This window comes from Rhea pennata, chromosome 7, assembly GCF_028389875.1.
Source record: "Rhea pennata isolate bPtePen1 chromosome 7, bPtePen1.pri, whole genome shotgun sequence".
NCBI classification, from domain to species: Eukaryota; Metazoa; Chordata; class Aves; order Rheiformes; family Rheidae; genus Rhea; species Rhea pennata.
In genome coordinates, this window is record NC_084669.1 from 6,303,806 (window position 1) to 6,328,309 (window position 24,504).

The window sequence follows — 24,504 nt, forward strand, 5'->3', positions numbered from 1 at the left end:
TATGACAGAAATCTTGTTCCAAACAACAGTGTTGTTTCTTTACTCTTAGAAGGAAAAGCAAGCAAATCAGCTCTGTCCAGGGATAAGCCATTTCAAAGATAGGCCGATCTTAAGTACTCCTTCAGGATTCAGCACAAACTATTATACCACAGAACAAGTTATTCTGCATTGCTTTATTTTAATAATAGTTTGGCTGGTGTTCATTCATTAGCAGTGACTGCAGGCAAAAGAGAAGGCTTGCTGGGGGAAGGAGTGTCAGCTGCCCAGGAAGTCAGTTGCTCAACTCAGGCACAGCCCTGATCCTGACCTCGCTGCCATGCAGATTGCTAATCAACTTTTATGAGGCCTTAAGTAAGGCTACAGAATTGTACTCATAGCTATGTTTTGAGAAAAGACTCACATCAGTGCTGATGAGATCTTCAATCATGTGCTTGTTCCAAAAGAATCTGTCATCAACCTATTTAAAACAAAAAGATAGCTTTTGGATTATTTTAACCAAGGTTTGAATATATCTTTGGTAGATACACTGAGGGCATTCACTACAACAGCACATATGAACATAATGTTCATTGCTTCCAAGTATTAAACAGCTCAAGACATGCTGCAGGAAGCTTTCATTTCCTTGAACAGAAGCCTGTTCCAGGGCAAGATCTTCAGTTGCTGCAGATTATATGCAGAACGTGGCCTGACAGGTTTGGACCACATATATTTAACATTGCACATCTTCCTAAAGGAAGACTTTACTTACTTTCCTCCACAGAGGCAAGTTAGTTTTCTCACACATGCTCTGCCTCTGTACTGAATTTGTTAGGTCATAGGTCAGGCTGTAATAAAAGGAATCTGAATCCATGAACATTTTAAACAATTCCTCCAATAATCTCTTCTCCAGCTTCTCTTTTTCTTTACTTTCTTTAATCTGAAATAAAAGTAATAGAATATCTTTCAATAAAAGAGCAAAATATCAGAATTCTAATTGTATTTGCTAAATGATGCTTCTAACCTTGCAAAGCAAACATTTTTCTCACCAAGAAGCAGAATTTTTAAAATGGCTAGCAGAGATAACTCATAGGCCAACATCTTCTAAAATATCACGCAAAGTACATTCATTGTGAAGATTATTTGGAGCAAAGTCAGACCTGTCCCAATTTTAATAAGTATTCCATATTCTTTATATTTTCAAACCCAAACTAAGTATTGTCAAAAGTATTCTGGTGAGATGGTAGGTTGAGAAAAATTTATGCACACTTATCTCAAGTTCAACTCTAATAAAAGAGATGCTTAAACAAGGCCTTCTGCAGAAGATTCAAAATCTACTAGAAACAAGCCTTGTTAAAAGGCATTAGAAATTCCTCAGGAATTATGTAAAAGACAGGAGGGAAGAACAGTAACAGTTAAATAATCAAAAATTCAATTGAACTTCAGGACAAAGCTGTCACATTCTGCAGTATTTTACCAGCTCTCTTAGGTCATTTAATATAGGTTATTCTGATCACTCACCACAACCTTTAACTTGACTACAAAATTCTGGAAAAAATACAAGAGAATGGTAAAAACGTACCTTCTTTTTATTTGGAGCAGACACATTTGATTTAATTTGAGTAAGGGTCTTCAGTAAAAATTTTGAGTCATCTGGAGACTGTGTTATCTTCTCTGGCTTGTTTATCCCAAAATGGTGCTTTTTACAAAGCTAAATAATAGCAACAGTATTGAATTCAAGTCAAAATTTAAGTATACTTTAACATATTCAAAGAAGTTTTAAGAGAAGTCTACAAAAGCAAGTCTATGTAGAAGTCCACAAACCTAGGGGAGATGATCTAAAATACAGGGGAAAGCATGCAGGCTTCCCTTTATAGTCTAGTTTTCCCTTGATCTTTACAAAAGCCATTTTCCACTGTCACTGTGAGAAAAATTACGTTAGTTGACATGACTGAAGTATCCAGACCCACTTTAATTTCCCATCTAAAACTACAAAGTTAGTTAATATTATTCACTTGTATTGTTTTTCCTTTAGCCAAAATTCTTCAATAGGTAAAATAAGATCTTCTCTTAAAGCCAAATTATAAGATTAAGATTCCAAAATGGAAAGGATGCAAGGGCAGTGAAAAAGTACTCTCCCATGAAAAGGAATGCAAAGATTTTCATACCTCTAGTTCCAGATCCTGAGGTTCTGTTTCAGAAAGTGGAATCACTGCAATTTTTGTTATTTTGCATACTTCATGGTCTCCTGGAAGCCTGCCAATCAATGCTTTCTGACGAATTAAAAGTAGCCACCATGGTAAATCTGGAAAAAGTTTAAAATCTAACTATAAAGTCACATTCACTTAGACTAATCAATCAGATCTTTTCCAATGTAAAAACCTTGCTAGAAGCCATTTGATTAGAAGAATCCAGCAAATGATGATTTGTTATTGCAGTATTATACTATATACTGTTATTAAAAAAAAAAAAAAAAAAAAGACATCCCCAAAACAATACTTATTCCATGTCTTATATTGGGGTGGGGGGGGGGATGAATTTCAGACTTCGTCCACTTGGGGTTAAGTTACCTTTGCTTCACCTATGGCAATTAGACCACCTCTAGGATGTGGCATATTCCTGCCAAAATCATTATGGTAGTGCAATTAGAAAAAACAAGGCATTTTTGGAGTTTACCACACAGTAAAATATTCCCCTCAGTACTTTCCACTAAGTGGAAAAAAAAAAAACAAACAGCAAATGGCACCTGCTTGCAAGAAACTCATGAGTTAAGTGAGTTAAGAACTCTGGTGAGCAAAGTTGGACTTCATCATAGAAGCTCACGTTTAATGCTTAACAACACATTCATTTAGATATCTGTACTTCAGAAATAAATGAGACAAGGATTAATGAAGATACCAATTTTAGTGACTTTTATATATACTTTGTCCACAAAGCTTATAATAACATCAACACTTAAAAGAGATAGAGAACAGACCAGTAACATTCCCACTGCCAGTAGTAACTGGACATTAATTTCTTTGATTTTAATCCCATAGCTAAATCAGTAGCATGCCAGCTGTATGCTGGGCTTTTATAAGATAAAAGCAAAAGTCTGAGATAGAAGAGGCAGAAAAAGTTTTAAACCCCCACACCCACACTTTCTCCTAAAAGCAGGAGGCTGAGTTTAACCGAGGAGATCACACATAATCATTAAAAGCCTGCTATGATAAAATTTCACTTGCTGCCACACTTTGGACAATGGATTATGTCATGCATTATTAAGCTTTGGAATACACTATACAGCTTTCATAAGAAAAAAGTCTATTTTGAGGCTTTATAGCCAACAACCTTTTTTTCATTGCTCACTGTATTAAAAACAATATTTTATCCTCTCCAAATGCTTAAGGAAAAAAAGATTCAGGATAATTTAAGTTTATACACCCAGATTTTCCTTCCCTACTTTTTCCAATATACTTTTAGAATAGAATTAAAAGTTTTATCAAAGTTGTGATCATCTTTCCAAAAACTGAAAGCTGGCAACATGTTTAAGAGCCAATTTCTCCTATTTAAAGGGAATAATTGAATGTGAGGGGGAATTTCTTCCCTGTGAGAGTGAGGGAGCACTGGCACAGGTTGCCCAGAGAGGTTGTGGCGTCTCCTTCTCTGGAGATCTTCAAGGCCCGCCTGGATGCAACCCTGTCTAACATGCTCTAGGTGACCCTGCTTGAGCAGGGAGGTTGGACTAGATGATCTCCAGAGGTCCCTTCCAACCTTACTGATTCTATGATTCTATGTAGACTGCTGATTGTGTAGATGACAATCCACTCTGATTTAGATGTTATGTCACTCTTTAGAGAAGACAGGCCTACGTTGACAAGCATGCTGTGAGAACCAGAGACCACTCTTACCCTCAAAAAAAAAAAAAAAAAAAAGAGTTGCAGGAAAGGGAATGAAGACATTTGTCATTTATGTTCAGTGCCTATGGTTTTCTAAAAAACAAGTTCACCACTGCCCAAACAGTACTTGACAAACTTGAGCCAGTACTCAAGAATAGTGAAATAAAGAGCTCCAACAAATCTAAAGGAAACTCAAGAACTACGCAGATAAAATATGCTGTAAAGGAAAAGTTGCTAGTAGTAGCCAAAAAAAACAAGTCCCCAGATGAGTATAGGCTTCTGCAAATAAGGAAAGTCCCATAGAAAAGCTTTTAAAAAAGTTAGTTACTGTCTCTTCCTGGATATATCATACCTTCCACAATCAGAAGTGCACTATAGGTACTCTCATTTCAGAAAGTGAAATGCATGTTTTAATCATCCATCTTTTAAGATTTGATTGTTTTATGATCTAAGAAAGAACAGATGGCAACAACTGATTTAAAGCACTGTATTTAAAACAAGCTATTATCTGCCATTTTTCACTAAAACAGGAATTTAGTTCCTTCCGTTTCCTTCAACACCCAGCCAGCACAGCAGTGCTATATGCTTAAGTTTTTCTAACACTTCTCAAACAATCTAGCATGTAGTTTCCAAGTCCCTTTCTAGCAGTGACAGAGTTCTAACTGCACTCAACTTCTCTATAAATATTGCTTTTTGCAAGTGTTTTGATTTTATCTAGAAAGCAACTACACCACCTTTTATTTTTATTATCTGCACAACTATATCCAACTTAGAATTTAGTTGCACACAAAAAAACTCCGTAAGTTATTAGATCAAGTTAGACATATTAGTTTTATCCAACTGAGCAGATTTCAGATACTAAACCACTCATCATTTCTATCAACAATCAGTGGCATGTTAACATAAACCACACTTCCCCCCTGCTGTAGAACCTTGCTGACAGCGTTAACACAGGTCTTCAATTAATAAGCAGAGGAAGAGCAAACCAAACTGATGTGCGTACAGACTTTACACAGCATAGTAGTGCAGCTCAACAGAAAAACAAGGCACTGTGGTAGCGGAAAGGAATTGGAAGTTAGCTGGAAGTAACATCGGAATTCAACTTTAGATGGAGTTAGATATGCAGCGTTAACTCTGAGCATATTCTAGTACTACAATTTTGGATTAACACACTAAACGGTCTCTGATGAGATGGGATTAAAGCTTCCACATGAGAGCTCGTACCATTAAAAAAGTGTGAGGAGAACTAGTAGAGAGTACTAATAGCAACAGCTTAAGTAATCATAAGCCAGAGTCCTCCCATTAAATGAAAAAAGGTTTTTTGTTTGTCTGTTTAAGTAGGTCAGAAAGTCTTAATTCAGAACTCAAAAACCTTCTGGCTACCAGCACTACTTCAATGGATAAAAGTCTCCATTTTTATAGAAAAAAAAACTTCTACTTGTTCAGTATTTGGATTGTGACCAACAGAAATTAAACGGCTACACTGATATTTTGTATGCATATGCACTGACTGGACCACAAGACAAAAATTATTCTATAAACTAGTCACTTGAGAATATCTGTTGATTTCCCAAGCTAACTGGTAGTGAAGACTGTGTTTATGCAAGAGACAAGGATCTTTCCACATAAAGGCAAGCATACAAAAAGTCCTGTGCATCTGTACTAAGACAGTTTGCAGTGTTACTTGTTGATAACTTAGTTTCAACAACACATCCTAAAATCCTTTTTCTTATATTCCCATTTTTATTCCACATTTTCTTACAAGTGGTTTTGTGATGAGCCAAAAGACAATAAGGAAAATCTGATTCTTATAGTTTGGTTTTAATTAAATAATAGGATGCTTTTAAAAAACTCTTCACTATTAGGGAAGCAACAAGGAAATCTGAAACAGAAATTGATCTCAATTATGGCCGGATGCTTTCAAGTATTGTCTTGGCTTCCAGCATTCAGAAAAGTCTGCCCTTTTGAAATTGCGTATCTAAGTATACAACTGACCCTTGCAGGTCAGAAACTCTTCCAAGAATTAAAATACAAACCCACTCAAAACTGGCTAGCTGGTTTCTCATAAAACTGCTTCCCTGCCATGGAAGCTTTCCTCCAAATTCTCCTGTACTATGCCAACAATATGATTGGCAAGATTAGGAGTCAGTTAAAAATCTCATCCCTAATTACAGCAATTTGGCAAAGGTATTTCAACACTAAATTAAGGATCTTAAGACTTTGGCTGCAGGGACATCTCAAGCTCTGAAAAATGCTGAAGTACTCAGTAAGCAAGTCTTTCAAGATCACGTAAGAATCTACATCCAAGACATTAAAGTACACACGGGGTTAGTAACAGCTTGAAAGAGTGCAAGCAGCAGTGCGTACTTCAAAAAAGTTAGTTTCCAGTAGTAGTCAGTATGCGCTAAGCTTCTTAAACAATATTTCCTTCCAGAAACAGCTAATAAGCAAAGGTTGAGCAAGACAACCCCTACTGGATTCTAGCTTCAAAATAAGTAATCTGATTCTTACAACTTTAAGCAAGGCGGGTAAAATCATAGTCCCACTGTTCCCATTGATAACAGATCAACTCTGGAAGGAACATTTTAGTCAGCTTCCACAGCACAGTTTTCTTATGAAGTCTAGAGAAAATGCTTCCTGGTTCAGCATTTAAATATTTATTTAACTTTTGCTGATAAAGTTTCCAAGTGACAAAGAATGGTACAAGAATAAGTAATGAAGACAGGTTACTGTTAGAATCATAGAATATAGAATGTTAGATGATTTAGAGGATTATATTCAAGAGTGATTCTATGTAATCAAATGAGAGTTCCTCCTAAACCTCCTATCAACAATGAACTACATAAGTCATTTCAGTGGACCTTTTATTTTGATAGCAGCCCAAATGGAGGACACTTAGTACCTCTCAACAGAATCAAGGGAATTGTAGTTTTCCCAAGAGCAACAACAAATAGCTAGAGACAATATCTTTCCTCATCAAGATATTTAGATCAAGAAAATAGGTATTTCCTCACAGCATAGCTGCACTGCTAGATGCCAGAATATCACCAAGAGGAAATAGCCCATGCACTATTTGTGATAGTGCCATTTAAACAAGGTGCAGAGAAAGCAAAATGCTTCCATTGCTCTAAGCAGCAACTGAATGGATTGCCTGCATAAGCGTAATTGACACATTATGTGTATAGGAAACATGGAAATAAGACTACGTGATCAAGCTTATTACCTGATAACAACAAGCTGGCACCTGTTAACAGTCACATGCTGGGCAGTTTCAACTCTGCTTTCATAAACAGAAAGTGCCTCACAATAAGCATGTATTCAAGGATGCTCAGTTGCCACAATATACTACCACTTCACAAAGACATTTTATAAGGACCCCCCCCTTCAACAGCATTTAAACTAGGCTCCCTAGAGAGAAAGCAGAAGGATTTTGTGCATCTAAACACTCGGTTAAAAGACAATCATGTTAAACAAGCAAGGGGCATTTTCCACAGCAGAAAGAGGTCATGATAGGAATTCGGCCATCTTTCATAAGTTCGTGCTAAATTCAGTAAGCATGGATAAGGGAAAGACTGAGATGACAAAAGGCTGAACCACTCTGAAGCATCAGATCAGAAAAACAAGAGCTGAAAAGATCCATAGAAGGAACAGAGGAAAAAAATAGATTAAATTTAAAGAGAGTGCCAATTGAAAAGGGAAGGTGATTGTAAATTTTATAGCGAGATGGGCTTCTGAACCCACCTCAGAAATAGGCTATGAACTGTCAGGAATAATACTTAGAGCTTGCAGTACCTATGGATCTGACCACTTTATAGAACTAGGTGTCAAAATAGCAATGGTGCATTACTGAGAGAGAAAGAAAACAAAACACAGTGGTAGAGCGGTCCGTGTGATATCCGTCTGGCACATCTCCATGAGCTCTGCATAAGCTCCACCCTTCCAAATTTAAGGAAGTATGTACTAAAACTGGAAAAAGATCATGAGTGCCACATAAAGAACAACTAAGTAGACTGTGGCTCTTAAGAGCAGAGATGATTGTGGAGATAAAACCAGGTTCTTTACTTTCTTCATATCTCTTGCGATTTCAACATTCTGTTTGAGCATGCCACCAAGTTCACCTGATGCCTCCTATACTGAAGTTGGCCATAATAGCTAAAGTAATCAAAGAAGAAAGAGAAAACACACTTTAAGACGTTATGACTACTGTAAGTTCTATTCTCTGTTCCTCCTGCCTCAACTATTTCCTGTAAAAGAGTCCATCCAGCTTTAAAAAACACACTCAGATTAACTCTCTCTCATACCGGAATTCAAAGCCACTTCGAGCTTCATAGTCATGTATCCCACAGTACAAATCAGACATCGTAACATTTTCTGTCGTCCTGCCTCACAGCAGTAAATGCTGGTAGTCTCAGCACCTGAATTAGCTGTCATTTTAGGGCTGCATTCATCAAGAATAGAAGTCATAATATAACATCAGTTTCATCATTAAATTAGAACAGTTATGAGTTCCCCACACCACACAGTATCTGTTTCTATTTGACAAACCAAACATCTGATCCATTTCAGCGCTTAATCCATCCTGGTATCCCTGAACACTTGAAACTTTACCTGTATTGATTGTATTGCCAGGCACTATTTTAAATGCAGAGTTTAAGCATTCACAAAAATAAAGAATGGCACAGAGTAAAAGCAGAGTTTATGGCTAGCTTTTCTATCCATCAGTAGGCACATGCAGAGTTCTTCCCATAGAAAAATCCTTCTAGTCAAAGCTGGTATATTCAAATACATATTTATTTTGTCTACAGGACTTTACAGCTGACTAGAGCTAAGAGAATATAGACCTTATTATACTGAAAAAAATGGAATTGGTTAGCAAGTAAGCTTATTAATCACAATGGATTCTGCTCCTATTTTATTTTACAGCTGTGCCTTACAATATTCCCATTTAACTACAGAGATGCTTCTAAATGTTTGTTTTACTTTCAAATAATCATCTCAATTTAGTAATTGTTCCTCAAGTTTTCATTTAATATTGAGAATTCAAACTTTGTGGTATAGTGCAAAAACTACTGATCAAAGTTTTCACACAAGACAGTTTGATAGCATAATGGTTTTGTACCTTCTTGAATAAATAGGTCTTGAACTTTATGTTATGCCTCAGAACTTCAGTTGAAGATTTCTACTCTTCACATTTATGAAAGTAATACTTTTTCACAAAACACAGAAAAGCTAAAGTACATACACTGGAAAGAAGAAGAATTTGTATACTGCAGCTATAATAATCACTTCAGATTTGAGTTGGAGTATTCCTCCTTTATGAAGGAGGCTACACAACGTTGTATAGCTTAAATGGGTTATTTGTAGCATCACTGATTTCAAAACAAAGTGTATTGGAAATGAGGGGGGAAAAGACATACCTGTATGAAGCTGAACTTTACCAATGACTCCCTCTACCAGGCCCAGACAAATAGGATTCCAAGCCAAAAGAAGATCAGTGGCTGCAAAAGAAATAGCATTCAGATTTTTTAGATGAACTCAACATAATTAACTCATTCACTCCACTTTCTCACCTAGCAGATAGAAAATACTCTACAATTCCTGCAACAAGAATAAGATACATATGCTGTTCAGTTTCAGTTTGTTATCAAGTAGGTACCAGCTAGCTATTTTGCTTTAACCAACTGACCAAATGCTTTGCTCCTATTTAAAGCTGCACTCCGCATTTTTGTTATTTTAGGAAGAAAAATGCAGAATTGTTTTGAGTTACAGTTGTTCAGTTTAATGCATACTTAGCTCTTCTAATAGCCATTAGAGTCTCTAATCTTAATCACAATTTTACACAGCTACATTAAAATTTAATATGGGTCATTCGGTTAGCAAAGTAGCTCTAGATAAAACCTAACAGATGCTTACTTTCAGCCCCAGTTTGCTCCCATCTCTATCCTACTACAATTAGTTTCTCATCTTGTATGCATAAATATTTCCTCTTTTGCTTAATGAGATGCAAAATTACATGCAGTAACACCAAAGTATAAAACTCAGCTTTGTATGCTTTATATGATTTCTAAGCCTCCTGCTGTTAAGAAATTCCAGTGAACCACTAAAGCAGTAGAAGAGAAAGCAGCAGAAAGACAACACTATCAACTGTCAGCTGTGAAAGGTACTCCTGTCAACATATAGCCAAACCATCATTTGATGCAAACTAGTAAAATACTATACGAAGTATACATCACACAGAATGCCTATTGTTGACATTCAGTAAAAGTTTACTAGTGGTGTAACACCTGTAAGAGTTCAAGAACATGGCACTGAACATGGCAAAGAATTAGTTTAAAAAGTTACATATTTTAATTAAAGTAAAACAGTAGAAGCAATTAACAACCCTAAGAAAGCAACAACTAGGGAAAAAAAAGGAAAAGAGATGGATTTGCAGTTCCGAGAATGTCAGAAAGTTTGTTGCTACCTACAAAACCTGATAAATTCTAGGTTGGAAAGGTTTTACAATACATCTCTATTGGCCCAGTACTAAAAAAATAATAAAAAAAAAGTTAAAATTTTGCTCCTATAGTCAATAAATGAACATTCAAAAAAACTTGCATAACATCCCAAGAAATGGCGGGGGGAGGGGGAGGGGAGGGGAGGAGGAAGAGAATAACTGTATACATTTTATCCATAAGAGCTTGCTTCTGGAAAGTCTATGATCTGCTGTTGACAAGTCAGTCTTATTTTTGCATACTTCTGACATACAGATACTAGATGAGTTTATGTACTTCAAAGTCTAGTGTTCATGCAAACCTTGAGTTAGAACTCAAGCACAGTCAGAGCTCCAGCTCTAGAAGACAACACCAGTGCTTTAGGTCACATAAGCAAAAAGGACCCCTGCTTAAGCAGAGGGCAAATTTGGGGCAGCTAGAACTCAGCACCATGACATTACAGGAAAGAGAAATCCAAGAACCTTTCCCATTTCCCGACTTCTAAGTCTTTCACCTTTGCCTGCTCATTCATACTCCAGAGTCTCACCTTCACCCTTAGAAGTCTTCCAGAGCTGAATTGCCTCAAACTTCATCTACTTTTTTCCATCTTTGTGACATCTATAATTGATCTCCTCGTTTAACTGTTCAGTTTGTTTAAAAGAGTCTTAAACTATCCAAGGGATAAGAGTTTACAAGCAAGGGCGACCTAGCTGAAGAACTGCAAAAGTCATTAGCATGTAGAAATATGCATGAGAGCATTATTCCATCGTGACAGCAAGGAATCATCTAAATACATCAATCAGCTAATAAAGCTAGGTATATTAGGAGGAGTTCGAAGAACTGAACCACTACTGATTGACTGTCGCTACAAGCCTAGTAATACAAATACTACCTAAAACTTTTTAAAATCCATTTCCTGCTATAACAAGAGATAATAGTACAAAGCTCTGAAGAGCAAATCAGGTTTTGCTCTAGTAACTTGCAAAAGATATTCAAGATTGTTTTAATTACAGATAAAGGTCCTTATGCTGCTGTCCTGTTAGTTCTGTAGGTTACTCTGACATTCGTAGCCCTAGACATAATTATATGCTTTGGATGATATTTTACTCTACAATGTCCAAGACCTCTACAATAATACTTCTTCTCTCAGCATGGAGCTATAAGAACTCCAAACTTGACACCTCTGTTCACATAAAATTGCCTATAGACAAGTTTTGTCTATATGTATGAGAAAGTCTGTCTTACTGTCTTAGGATACTTATCCTCCAGGTTTGCTGTAGCTCAGGGAGTTTAATACTCTTACTTTCTTTACCAAAATGGCTTTCAAAAATATTGCTTTTTCAGTATTCAGAAACACTCTTCTGCTCTGACTTACTTCCTATTGATGTGCTGAGTATAGGAAACATTCAAGCATACATAAAAATTTAAATGCATACACATGCTATTCCCCAAGAATTCTTTCCATCATAGCCTGAGGGCACTAATTCTCACAGTCATTCTTGCTATTTAACACAAGTTATTACATATATGCACACCTGAAGTGCTAACTTTCAGGAAAAATGATATTTTTAATAGATTCATGAATTTTTCTTTAAATTTTGTCTGCTTTAGATCAAAGACAACTAGAAGAGTTCATTATTACTGCTATTTAGCCTTATGACCTCTCATGGCTTTTCAAAGAAAGTTTATCTCAGTTTCAGTTCATCTTTGAATAGTATTGTAAATATTACCGCATATTAAAAGATTACAAACTGACCAGGAAGAATTAAGATTAGCAATTTTTCTCTAATAGAAAATAAATTTGACATAACAAACTAACAGGCTACCTAAGTTTTCATTCTAGCAGATTTCAGGATTTGTATTTAAGCTACACTATTTGCAGAAAGATGGAAAAGTATTTAGACATTTAGCCTTACCAGTACAAGCATCTAGTAATCATGAAGTGTAAAACTCATTTACTTACTTCCCTCCACCCCAAACTTGAAACAAAACAAGTGACTGAAGGAATAGTTTAATTACTTATTTACATAGTTTAGCTCCAAGTGTTACAGACTAGAGAGCCCTCAATAACTTAACCAAAGTGCTCTTCTTCATAGGATGAAGATTTAGAAACAGAGGTTAATTGATTTCTTTAAGCTTGTAATTTGTCCAGTTTGTTCTTAAATCCTCTTATAAAACTAGAAGAATTTTCTCCAAAATCCTAGTTTAATCTTCTCACTGCTACTATATCTTATGGCCTTGTTCAAAGTAACCTTCTAACCCTCCAATCTCGAGAAGTATGTTTTCCAAAGAATAATTCCATTTAATTTTCTTAGAGTGCCTGTCTCAACAGCAGAAGTACAGCACACTAGAAGATATACATCCTTCCAACTTGCATCTAGGAAAATGAAGTGGCAATTTACTTTTTGGGGGACACTTCTTCAATATTTCAAAGTTAGTACAAATATACAGAAACAGAGCACAAGTCAGGTGGGATAGTAGACATTTAACAGGGAGTGGGGAAGATAAACAGATACATTGCTTACTTTCTGGAAGAAGTCTTGTGGCAATAAGTGGAATGTAAGTCCTGCAGAAAGTACCCAGCAAAAAGAGTGAATCCATACTACTTGTTTTGATAAAGAACATTTCTTTGTATTCTGCTGCAGTTATAAAATCTGAGCCACCATGCAAAAGCATTGTTCAAGAACACATGTACAGAACAAGCTGAGTTGTCTCAAGAATATCTAGCATCAGAAGAAATTGCACAAGGAATTCTTGTACTAAACAGTGGTAACAAATTGCTATTATCAGTTGCTCAGTACCAGGTTCTAAGAGATTCACAGGAGATTCAATTAAACAATTAAAAATTAGTGACCTCCTCAAGAGACTTCTAGTAGCTTTCCCCTCTGCATGTATTGCTATCAGGTTTCTGCCCACTGTCTGTATTGAAGGAAGTGCTTCATTTCCAAGTACTTTATGTGCTTGAAGAGTCTTAAATTTCCCTTCTCCCCCACCCCTTTTTCCTAATGAAAAAATACAAAGTCTCCACTATACAGCTCAAAGGTCTGCCAAACTGGCATATTTTTTGACCTTTCAAATTCCATGTTTCCCAGGAAGCCATGTACTAGATAACTAATGAGCAGGGGGTGCTAAACCCTTCCAGGCCCCCTCTAACTCCTTCTGCATCATGCTGTGTCATCCATAATCCCAGTCTTTCATAGCATCACAAGGCAGCTACAGCCTTCTAACATTTTTAACAGTTGGCTTCAGCTTCTCAAATGACCGGTAAAGAAAGAGCATGGAGCAACTGTATGGAGAAGATCTGTTAAGTATAGGGAAAGTAAGAAAATAAGACATAGGAGAATAATTTTCATGAAGTAAATCTCTAGGGAACTGTATGTGAGAAACTTCTTCACAGCACTTAAGTTATTTGCTTTAATTAAAACTAACATAAAAGACTACCACAAAACAGTGAAAAGTTCACCACTTTGTTAAAGATCTAAGTCGTCATCTTTCTTGATATTAGGGTACTTGAACTGCATTCAGTATTTAAAAGGGCAAGATATTGACTCATAAGGAGCAGAATAGTTTGCAATCTGTTATTCTGCTCTTCACACATCCCACTATCTTAGTCCTGACTGCAGCTGTACACATCAACAGCAAATAAAACTGGAATTGAAATACAAAGTTATCTCAACCCAGTGAGTGTTGCCATGGAATTATCAGCCAGGAATTTGTAGTTCAGCACATCTGCATCTACAAAGCAAGTCATTTCAGAAACTTAAAGAGTCAAATTTGTAAGAATGAAAGTTTACAGTTAACATAAGTTTAACATAAAAATCTATTTTTAAGGGATAAGAGTGAATTATTCCTCTCTAAGAAAGGAATTCAAAGTTAGTTTGGATTACAGAACTCTCTAGGAAAAAAAAGGGGGAGGGGGGAATTCTAGTGAAGATCATTTGGGAAGAGATAAAGGCTGGGGGAGGAAAGGAGGTAAAATTTCTTTCCTCTAAACAGAATTTGATCCCGTAGGTCGCTAGACTTGAGAAGTTGTTCCATTCATTTCAATCACAATTTAGGTTAGAATTGTCCCCCACTCCTTTGCAGGAACCTTTAAATGTACCATTCAGATTAAGGGAATCACCACCACTCATTTTTAAGGGAAATTCTAAAAGGCAAAAAACACTGATCTTCAGTGGCCAAGCACCCATTCACATGTTATTTTTCTCCACCTCTGAAGTCTGCTAGTAGACACACACTTTCTCTATAGAGGCAGGGAAATACAACATGAATGTCACTGCAGTGAGTTCCATTTATCCAAAGTTAATATGTTAGTCCACAATAAGTGATGATAATTAATATATCACTAACATGTTTCCATTTTCAGTTGATATTTCAGAGAAGCTCTGTTTGCACTAAGCTATATCCTTAGTATTAGGAAAACAGTGAGTTCTCTGCATCTAAGTCATATTTACTTTGCAAGACTGAAGTTATCAGAAAGGCAGGAGAAAGATTTACTCTAAAGAACCCATTTTGATAACTAATATTTTAACACTAAGTTCACTTTTCCTGAAGATATACTGTTTCAGAAGTTGGCTGAACAGCAAGGGATATCTTAAAAAAAAAGCTATGCTATCCTTAGAAGACCTAAATAGAAACACAAATTAACTGAACAAAAAGATTATGAAAACTAGTTTCTTGTGTTTATTACTGTCAAATGACTTTGTGTTAATGCCTCTTCAGAGGTACAAGAGAAATAGTGGTATAGCTGCAATATAGCCAAGTTAAAGGAAGGCAAGGTGCCCCCTCACTAACACCTTTTCTTCTCACTCCACAATTAACTTCTCTCAGATCATCCAACTGATTAAAAAAAAAAATCAAAATACAGAGAAACATGGATTTGGAACAGTTATTTCAAATCTGAATAAGAACAGTATACCCAAAAGCTTCTCATTTTCCCCTCCCTCCACAAGCTATTATTCTGTTCAATAAGCAACTTCCCCTCTGAAGAAAAGTGGAGGGTGCCACATCTGTTTCAGGAACAGAAAGTAAAGGATTTCCTACCATGCTTGGGTTTTTTTTTTTTTTTTTTTTTTTTTTTTTTTTTTGTCCTCTACAGTTAAACAGAAAAAATCACCCAAATTGACCATTGAATAAAATGATAGCAGACCATATCAGTTAAACATTTTTGCAAATGATTTCAATACCGGGAAAAAAAAATATTTAAGCATCAGTGGTTTGTGGGAAGGCTGTTGCTTTACTATAGTTACAGCCAGCTACTCTGAGAAACAGACAAGGAAATAAACTGGAGTTTAACCATTAACCATAGAGAGATATATTGCATTTTACAACTACCTCTTGGGTAAGGTCACATACTTCTTAAAACCAAATTCTGAATTGGATCTATCTTTGAATCACCATGCCAGCATATTTTATGTTATATACTTCAATATACTAGTATGACCTTGTCTACTGTCCCTAACATTATCAGAGATAAAGACTTACAGGACTACTTTCAGAGCATAAGAATTGAAGCTCAAAGTACTTTTAGAGTTGCTTGTTTTCAGTTATTCAGACTGAATGGACAGTCTTTCTAGGCTTCTATTCAAGTAAGTTTTCTTCCTTAAAAGGAAAATTTTTAAGTTTAAAAGCCTTCTCCCAGTTGAGTAAGGAGATGGCATAAATAGTGTTTGGGAAAACAGGAATATTATACTTAAATATCGGCTGTATATTCTTGCTTCAAAGCTTTCATTAGAATGGGTTTTTCACTATTTCTTAAAGAGGCTGAATGTTAATTCCAAATAATCTTCTGCTGAAGTCTGGTCAAAAGCTACTCATCTGAGGGTTGTTCCCATATACTTGGTTTCAATGAAGCCAAGATGATGCAATTGTCAAAATCATTGTACTGATAAGAATATAATTAGAATATGATCCGCTGACATGTTTGAAAAACCATCAGCTGGAGGTGTTAAATTCAGACAGGAATTAATACTTCATAGAAGATTCAAACAAATGAAGATCAGAAGAAATTCACTATACACAAACATACCCTTAAGTGGACCCTTTGTATTCATAGTCTGTCTCAGAATAATTTTATTTGTTGATTTAGAAATTTCCAAAAGATATTTGCAGGTGTAAATAATACAGCTGAATCACAACTGAAAAGAAGTATAATTAAATCATCCTGGATCAAGTTAAATCACTGTACTAGGAGGCTGATTTTTCAAAAAATATTCAGATAGCTAGTCAAGACTTTTCATTCAAAACTAGAACATACTTGTAACAAACAGAACATTCAAAGAGCGCATCTATTTATTGAATCACAAGTGAAGTTTATAACAACTTTAACAATATGAAGAAAACTTCACATTGCAAGTTTGTATTTTTACTCTCCCAAAGCCAGTGATGTATATTGAGAATTCAGATTCTTTTTAGCTTCAAAAATGAACCATGATGCTTTTAGACATTTTCAACATCTTGTAAGTAGTCTCAGATCCTTCAGTTATACTTGAAGAGGAAAAAAAAAGAAAAAACTTCTCTTGGGGAAGGTTTTCATAAAGAAAAATATGACCATGTAAGCAGTAGTCTGCCAGGCTCTAGCTTCTGAGTCTCCATACACAGCCTTAATAGAATGAATCTTCCTAACACATTCTCAAATATAGCCTAAGTAAATATTGAACTATCTGATATTACACTGTAGAATTCGCATGTAAAATAAAGTTCTAAATGACCATCTGAGAAGTCTCACTGTTCAAATGAAGTATTTAAGAAAAGTTATGGCAAAGTCCCTTGACATTTCAGAACTCCAGCAGCAATTGCCATGCAATGTAGCAGTTTGAAGATGACCAGAAAAAGACCCGTTTCACTGTTGTCAGTGAAAGTGCCAAAAAGTGCCTTCCTGTGCCTCAAATCATTTCCCAAAGATCCTCAATTTTTCAGACAAGGGTCTTAAAAAGTAGCTTCTTGAGTTACAGCATTAGCCATTTTTAATCATGTTTTCATTATGAACTATTTTGCTTGTTAACAAAAGAGAAGTTTCTGCACACTGTGTACTGCCCACTGATACTTCCCATGCCAGCAAAGGCTCTGTAGCTTAGTCAAGGACACTGCAAGCACTGCATATCTAAAAGTAGATAGAACCTCCCTTGCCTCTCCCACAGCCATGCCACCTTTTAATTAGCATAACTTTATCAACAGAAGGTCTCTCCTGTGTATTGAGCAGTTTCAATTACAGACCATGAAGACTAAGTCACCTTTGAAACCAAAACAGTCACACTGAAAGAAGGTAAGTGGTGTATCAACTAGATGATTGCCTTTCACTGCAGTTAACAGATGTCAACTTAAGTCACTTTATTCAGTTTTTGTTCACACACATAGCCGAAACATCGCGCTCACCATTAAACAGTGAGAGAATCAACTGTGAGATAACATCAGCATTCACAGATTAAAAAAACCTACCACAAGCCCTTGTAAAGTCTAGAGCCACAAAACAAGTTTTAGCAAATAATTTCTTCATGAATCTTGCAAAGTCTATTTGAGGAGTGAGGCAAACACATACACTTAGAATATTTGATAACCTTTTCATGATTTGAGATTCATATCAGATTTCACTATCAGATTAAGAAACTTAGTCCAAAAAAATCTCTTCCCTGATCTCCAAAAATCTTGCCTGGTAATGCACCTGTCAAAAGAAAAAGATTTCAAAGGTGTTGCTCCAGTTGCTGATGCACATTCATTTAATAGATAAAAACCAAATTTGGTTACACTAGTTTCCTAACACTGTTTAGAAAAAGCAAACAAGAAGAAAGTGAATGCTCATTTGCATCAAGTTATAGGTCCAGAGGTAAGAGCACATCTTACTCCAAGATTACCTTTTAAAGCAGAAGCCAAGGAATCCAAGAGCATAAGGTGCTCAAAAGTTGCGTCAGAAATTCCAATTTGTATGGCAGTCAGAATATTTCTGACAGTTCTCCTCAGGGATGGAAAAAGTGTTTACTACATTGGTTTTAGTAGAAACTACGCCTGATCATTTTTTTAGCTTGGCATTATTGCCCAAAGGATTAAAGTAAACAGTCAGAAATTTGAGGAACTAGTAGTTTTTACTCAACAGAAAGGTCTCATTCCTTTCTTCCATCTCAAAAAAAAAAAAAAAAAAGGAAAAAGGAAAAAAAAGGAAGAAAAAGAAATTTCTGTATCTTCAATACTATGGTTTAAAGTATAGGTGTAGGTATCGATAAAAGAGCCGATAACATAAATCCATGATTCTGATCTATATAGGACTCCTTGCCAGGAGCTAAGCAAAGCGTAAACAAAGTAACCTAAAACTGAAATCCAGATCAAGACTTGATGTTATAATGCATTTAAAGCATGGTAGAACAAAGCATGTTTTCCACAGATTGTGGGCAGCTAAATTCTTAATAGTTACTTATGTTGCTAAAATGATTCAAGATTTTTTTTTTTTTTTAATACAGGTGACTCATTAGTGCTTTCACTTTTGAGAAAAACATCAGAGATCTTGTAAACAGGCAGACAACCTTCAAACTAGGGCAAGCCTCAAACTTTGTTTAAAGTAAATATTTGCCAATTCTTTGCTTAAAAAAAGTTATCTCCATGAGAGAAAGAGGCCAGAAATACACCTTTCAAAGTTATCAAGTTTCTGAACATGCCTTTAGAGCTAACATAATGGGGGGGGGGCTATATAGCTTTTTTAAGCTCTTTGGACTGAGACCTTCATCATATAAAGTGATATATAGCAAGATTTGCCAGTCTTATCTGTTTCAATTCATATATGCATACAAATTAATTTGAATAGCCACTGTGGGACAGAACAAAACCAAGGCTTCCAAAAACAAGTACAGACATGGTTAAATTACAGCCTTTTGATAGACTATTAAACACGTCAATGATCATAAGTTGTGACTTCATTTTTTTAATATGGCAGTGACTCATCACACAGCAATCTATTTACTCATTTCCAGTCAATGACCTTTCTTATAAACGGTCAAATGTAATAAAATTGTTAACATCAAGAAAATCTAGCTTTGGGTTATTAACATCAAAAGTTACTGATCAAAGAAATACCGCCTATGAGAGAATAGTGCTTCTCAGGTTTACTTTCAACATGCTAAGGTATTTCATTTCACAGCAAAACAACCAGGCACAGTGGAAAAAAAAAAACAAAACCAAAAAGCCACTGAAGTAGGAAGTGCAACTGTAACAACCAAGGTTGTAAAAAAGACTAAGCAACTCCAACATCATATTGCCTTTTATCAGCCAGCATCAAGCTGAGTAGGAATCAAGTTTACAAGAGCTGAAAGTGTAAAGGTATGCTAAGGACAAATCCTGTTCAATAGTATGCAGACAAACTGCAGGGCACTGGCAAAGCCTCCATGAAGTCAATGGAATCCAGGAATTAACAGTAAAGGCTGCTGGAATACACGGGAATGATGCTTTTAAATGAAAGCTCTCAAACCACAAGCTATAGAATAGTTTGCTAGTTTGTTTTTATTATTTTGAAGCAAAGTGAAAATTTCATGCTTATGCAGATACTACAGCAAATCTAAAAACGAGATGTTTATTACAACAAGGATTTCATCTAACATCAAGTGTCTTGTCCTGCAGCTTATAAAAATTGCCAGAACTTTAAACCATAAAAAAACTGCTACACCAAAAATGTAATAAGTCAAATTAGCCAAAGATAGATTGTAGTACTATCTAAGAGATGCAAATGAATTTAACTGGCAGGAGAGAAGCAGTAACATGACTGAACGTGACAAAGATGTAACAACACAAGAATGACCAGTATTAAAGACTGATTCTTTTGATAAACAAACAGTAACATTTGTTGTTACAATAGTTACTCCAGCCTTTTAAAAGCCTATGAAGATGCACTGTATTCACATAGCCAACTTGATCATATACAGGTGTATGTATCCTACCTGACCCCAATTTTAGAAGGCTGTAAGTAACGTTCATTCAACCTGCTATAGTTTAAATAGCCAGGTACTTCACTAAAATATTTTAAGCAGTATAGTCAGTTGCAGTATTATTCCTTACCTATCAGATACATATGTTATTCAAAACAAGATAGTTTCCAAGGATAATCTAGTTGATTAGTCAATCAACCCAGGTGATTTTTTGTGACTAACCTCCCAAACACGAGGTTATAATCCAGCACTGTTTCAGAATTTCTGTCCAAGACTTCTTTATTAATACATAAAAGCTAAAAACCTAAACAAAGCATACTGACATTTTTTGCTTCCATTATCTTTTCTGTAGCCTATAATTAACTTCAGTAGTCCCTCTAGGTAGTTTTTGTTTGTACTCGCCACAGTCACTACAGAAAACGTGTAACATTTCACGTTCTCGTAACAGAGGATGCACACGCTACTCGGTTTCTCCCAAAAAGGAAACCTGAAGGCATTCAGAGATGCAGGCAGCCAGGAGCAGAGACCCATCACTCGCGCAGAGCCGACGGCGACACAAGATGGCCCTCCTTATTAACGATGCACGGGCAAGGTGACCAAGTGTGCTTCAACACCGAACTGCTCCGAGCGAGGCGGCAGCGCGGGCAGCGGCAGTTTGCTTCGCAGAGGAATGGAGACCCCACGGCACAGAAATAACTCCGGAGCCCCACGGTCCCGAGGAACTGAGGGATTTTTTCCCCCCCCGCCCCCTTTCTTCCCCTTACGAGCCACCTCGGTGGCGCGGCGCACGCGACCTCCCGCCGCGGCCGCCCTGCGCGCTCCGCTCGCGGCCACGGAGCTGCCGGCGGAGGGCAGCCCCGCGGCGGGACGGGGCGCTGCCGCTCCCAGCCCGCGCCCGCGCCCGCGCCGCGCCGCCGCGGCTCACCGGCTCTCAGCTGCAGGCTGCCGTCCCTGCGGCTGCACCACAGCGCGCGCTCCCCGCTCTGCAGGATGTAGTGGTCCTTGGCTTGGAACAGCTCCATCCTCGCTCCCGCCGCCGCCGCCGCCCTGCTTCCCGTCTCCGCCGGCGCGGACGGACGGACGGACGGAGGGAGGGAGGGAGGGAGGGAGGCCGGGAGGGACGGGACGGGACGGGAGGGGACGCCCCGGCCGCGCCGCGCCGCAGCCCCGGCCGCGCGGCCTCCCCAGCGCGCGCGCGCGCGGCAGGCGGACAAGGGGGGGCGCGCTCCCGCGAGCCGGGCGCGCGCTGCCCCGAGGAGCCGGGCGGGCGGGGGGCGAGCGCCGCTTCCTCAGCCGCGCGGGTTCCGGCCCAAGCGGCGCACGTGACCCCGCCGCCCCCTTAAAGGCGCGGCGCGGCGCCGGGGGCGGGGCCGGGGGCGGGGCCGGGCGGCCCCGCGGGGGCGGTGTTCTGGTCGCGGCCGCCTCTCTCTGCGCCGTCGCGCGGCGCGGCGGGGGGAGGGGGCACAGCCCGAGCCCCTCCCTCCTCCCCTCGTCGGCGACACGGCGGCCGAAGTGGCCGGTGAGGGGCGGGGCGGGGCGGGGCGGCCGTTAACGGCAGCGGGGGCGGGAGGGGCGGGCCGGGCCGGGCCGCGCTGACCCGCCGCTCCGCGCGGCGCCTTGGCGGGCCCTGCCGGGGCCGCAGCGACCCGCGCTTGGCCTGCGCGGCGGGGCGAGACGGGGCGCGGCGGGCCCGCGGGTGGCGGCCGGGTGCTGGCGCGGGGCAGCAGGCCTGAGCCCCGAAGGGTGGGTGCCTCCCCCAGCACAGCCCCCAGAGCCACCCAGTGCGGAGGAAGCGGGGGGTGCACACCCAATCTGCATCCCCAAGCCCTTTCCTCTCCCTCGCTTGGGTCGTCGGCGAAGGGAGCTGGCGGGAGCTGGTACAGCTTGTCGGCTAGGGGCGAAAGGAAACCTCAGCACCACAGCACAGGCTTCGCGGTGGTTTTGCGTATTTACACAGAACGGAGCATCTCTGGATAAAATGGTAATTGTACCATCTCTCATCTCCAGGCAATACAGAAAAATGTCTGCTGGTGCCAGAAAACTCTTCACTGCTACAGACCCTCCCGCCAGCCTGGTCCGTCTCTTCTCCACAGGTTTCCAGAGCTTTTGTTTTGTTTGTCACAGTGTTATAGAGGAACTAGTGTCCCACTCCCTATTAAATTTACATAGAGAAGAGCGTAGACAAAAAACATCCCATATGTGCAGGCATTTGGAAGCAGCTTAGTTTAAAGAGCATCTTTAGCATATCTTAAAAATTAATGGTGCTCACAAGTAATTTTATAAAGTACTAGAAAATTATTTTTCTCATCTTTTTCTCTGTCTTGATCTATGCTCTTTCTGAGAAGAATGATTAACTTTTCAAATGTCTATAGGAAATTCATTTCTTTTCAAGTCTTTATATAGCTTTCTGTGTAAACAGTTTATCACTTTTATTTTAAAAATGCTAATGGGATCTGAGCTCTCTGATGTCATTGGGGGGGAGGAGTTTAAGTAAATATAAAATAATACAGAGGTTATGAGTGGCACAGCTCTATTTGATTTGGCAATAGATTCTAGTCACTCTTAATGTTTTCCCTATGGCGGTTATGTAAAATAGACTTACTATCCTTTCTGGACTACAGATCCTGATTTTGAAATGCTATGCTTTGTGAATGCCCTACAGCTTCCAGCATAGTAGTGCTGTCCTTACTGATGCGTGTATGTAGCAGCCAATGTCAGTGACAGAATTATGTTAGTAATTCAGGTCACTTCTGCAAGTACTAGGCAAGAGAAGAGTTTAAATATTTTTTATTTATTAAAATGCTGAAAAGCTCTCTTCTGAATTACTTTCTTCTTGATTTTACCATGAGCACAATGTCATATGTTTTCAAAGGCATATCAAACACACACAGAAATGAAGTACAATTATGAATTGGTCCATAGGTCTGATATTGAAAGAATTCCTTTGAAGGAACATGTTTAAAAGTATGCATTTAAGTAAACACAGGCAATCAACCCACTGTTAGTATTGCCATACATAGCTGCAGCCAAGGGTGCTGGTCACACATCTTTCATTATGCTATACTACTTTCCTCTCATTTCATTAAATTCTAGAAGTACAAAGGAAAAGAAGCTACTTTATCCTCTGTGTAGAAAACATTACTTTGTGTTCACATCTGTTAGCGTAATTTTCACAAAGGATTGCTTTTGAGATTAATCCATCCATGTTTTGTGGCATTTAGAAGAAACAGATCTTTTTCTCCAGTAATACACCAGTATAACTTCTTGTCTTTGATGGCGTAAGACTTAAATAGAAGTAGGGTATTTTAAGGCAAGAAGGAATCTGAAAGCAAGCTCAAAATTTTGGGTGAACAAATGCTAGTTGATATATTTAAAGTGTTAATACTCTCTAATAAAGACATTAAAGATTACTTGCATGCAGTTTTCTAAAATCTCAGTGGTACATAGGTATTGAATACACTAGAAAAATTACAAGAAAAAATGCTCAAGAATATGAGCAAGAAATGTATAAAACTTCGTAAGTCTGAAATTTCAGAGGGATTTTTAAGTATAGAGTATGATTAATTACCTTTCAGGGTTATGATTACCCAACTAGACTTTATGTAGAATGCCTGAATAGCATCGCTGGTTTTGTCCCAAATACCCTGTGGTCTTATTATGATAACAAAAGCTCAATATGTTAGCTTTAGGTCATTCAAAGGAGTGCACTGCTCACTACAACTGCATTTCAACATTTGCTTAACAGTTATTGTACACTTAAGTCCATCCCTGTTAATTAATGTAATTAATCTTGTTATAATAAATAGAACTTAAGCACAAAATTAAAATGAAATTTGCTGAATAGCTTTACTTATATCTTCCATTCTGTCAATTTTCTTAACAAATACATGTAGAAATCAGAGAGAATTCTATAGCTGTACAGAACTGTCAGTGAAGGACAGTCTGCAGAATCGGTATCCAACATGAGGGAAAATTGTTTCAGGACTGATTTAGTAATGTTACAATCAAATCACAGGCTTAATATCATCAAGTTCAATGCTTTTCTTGAAGCTTTCTGAATTAGAATCTTTGAAACACAGAGCTAAAAAAATTAGATACAGGATTTGTGTCACACAGGAAACACAGGAAGGAGGGAACAAGCTCATTAGTTTGTTTATTTCTTCATTCTGACTAAGGAAAAGTTTCTGTGAGGAAAGGATAAGTCTTCTCTAAGTGTCAGAAAAAAGAAAGATCTCTGCTGTCAAGTGTTTTGTATTATTTTGAGGTTTTGTG

General features: G+C 38.1%; 1 protein-coding gene across 2 annotated transcripts in view; it reads right to left on the minus strand.

The window, feature by feature from the left end:
• INPP5F (inositol polyphosphate-5-phosphatase F) overlaps positions 1-21,378 on the minus strand; it is a 45,733-nt gene extending 24,355 nt beyond the window's left edge. The window contains exons 1-6 of one of the 2 annotated variants that reach the window (XM_062580611.1): positions 21,158-21,376; positions 9,272-9,352; positions 2,145-2,281; positions 1,559-1,687; positions 749-916; positions 401-457 (exon numbers count right to left, since the gene is read on the minus strand). In XM_062580611.1, coding sequence (XP_062436595.1) covers positions 401-457; positions 749-916; positions 1,559-1,687; positions 2,145-2,281; positions 9,272-9,352; positions 21,158-21,254 — 669 coding nt within the window. In that variant the 5' untranslated portion in view covers positions 21,255-21,376. Of the gene's footprint in view, positions 1-400; positions 458-748; positions 917-1,558; positions 1,688-2,144; positions 2,282-9,271; positions 9,353-21,157 lie in introns of both variants that reach the window. The other variant, XM_062580613.1, reaches the window with a different exon arrangement.
• Between the last annotated feature and the right edge of the window lie 3,126 nt (positions 21,379-24,504).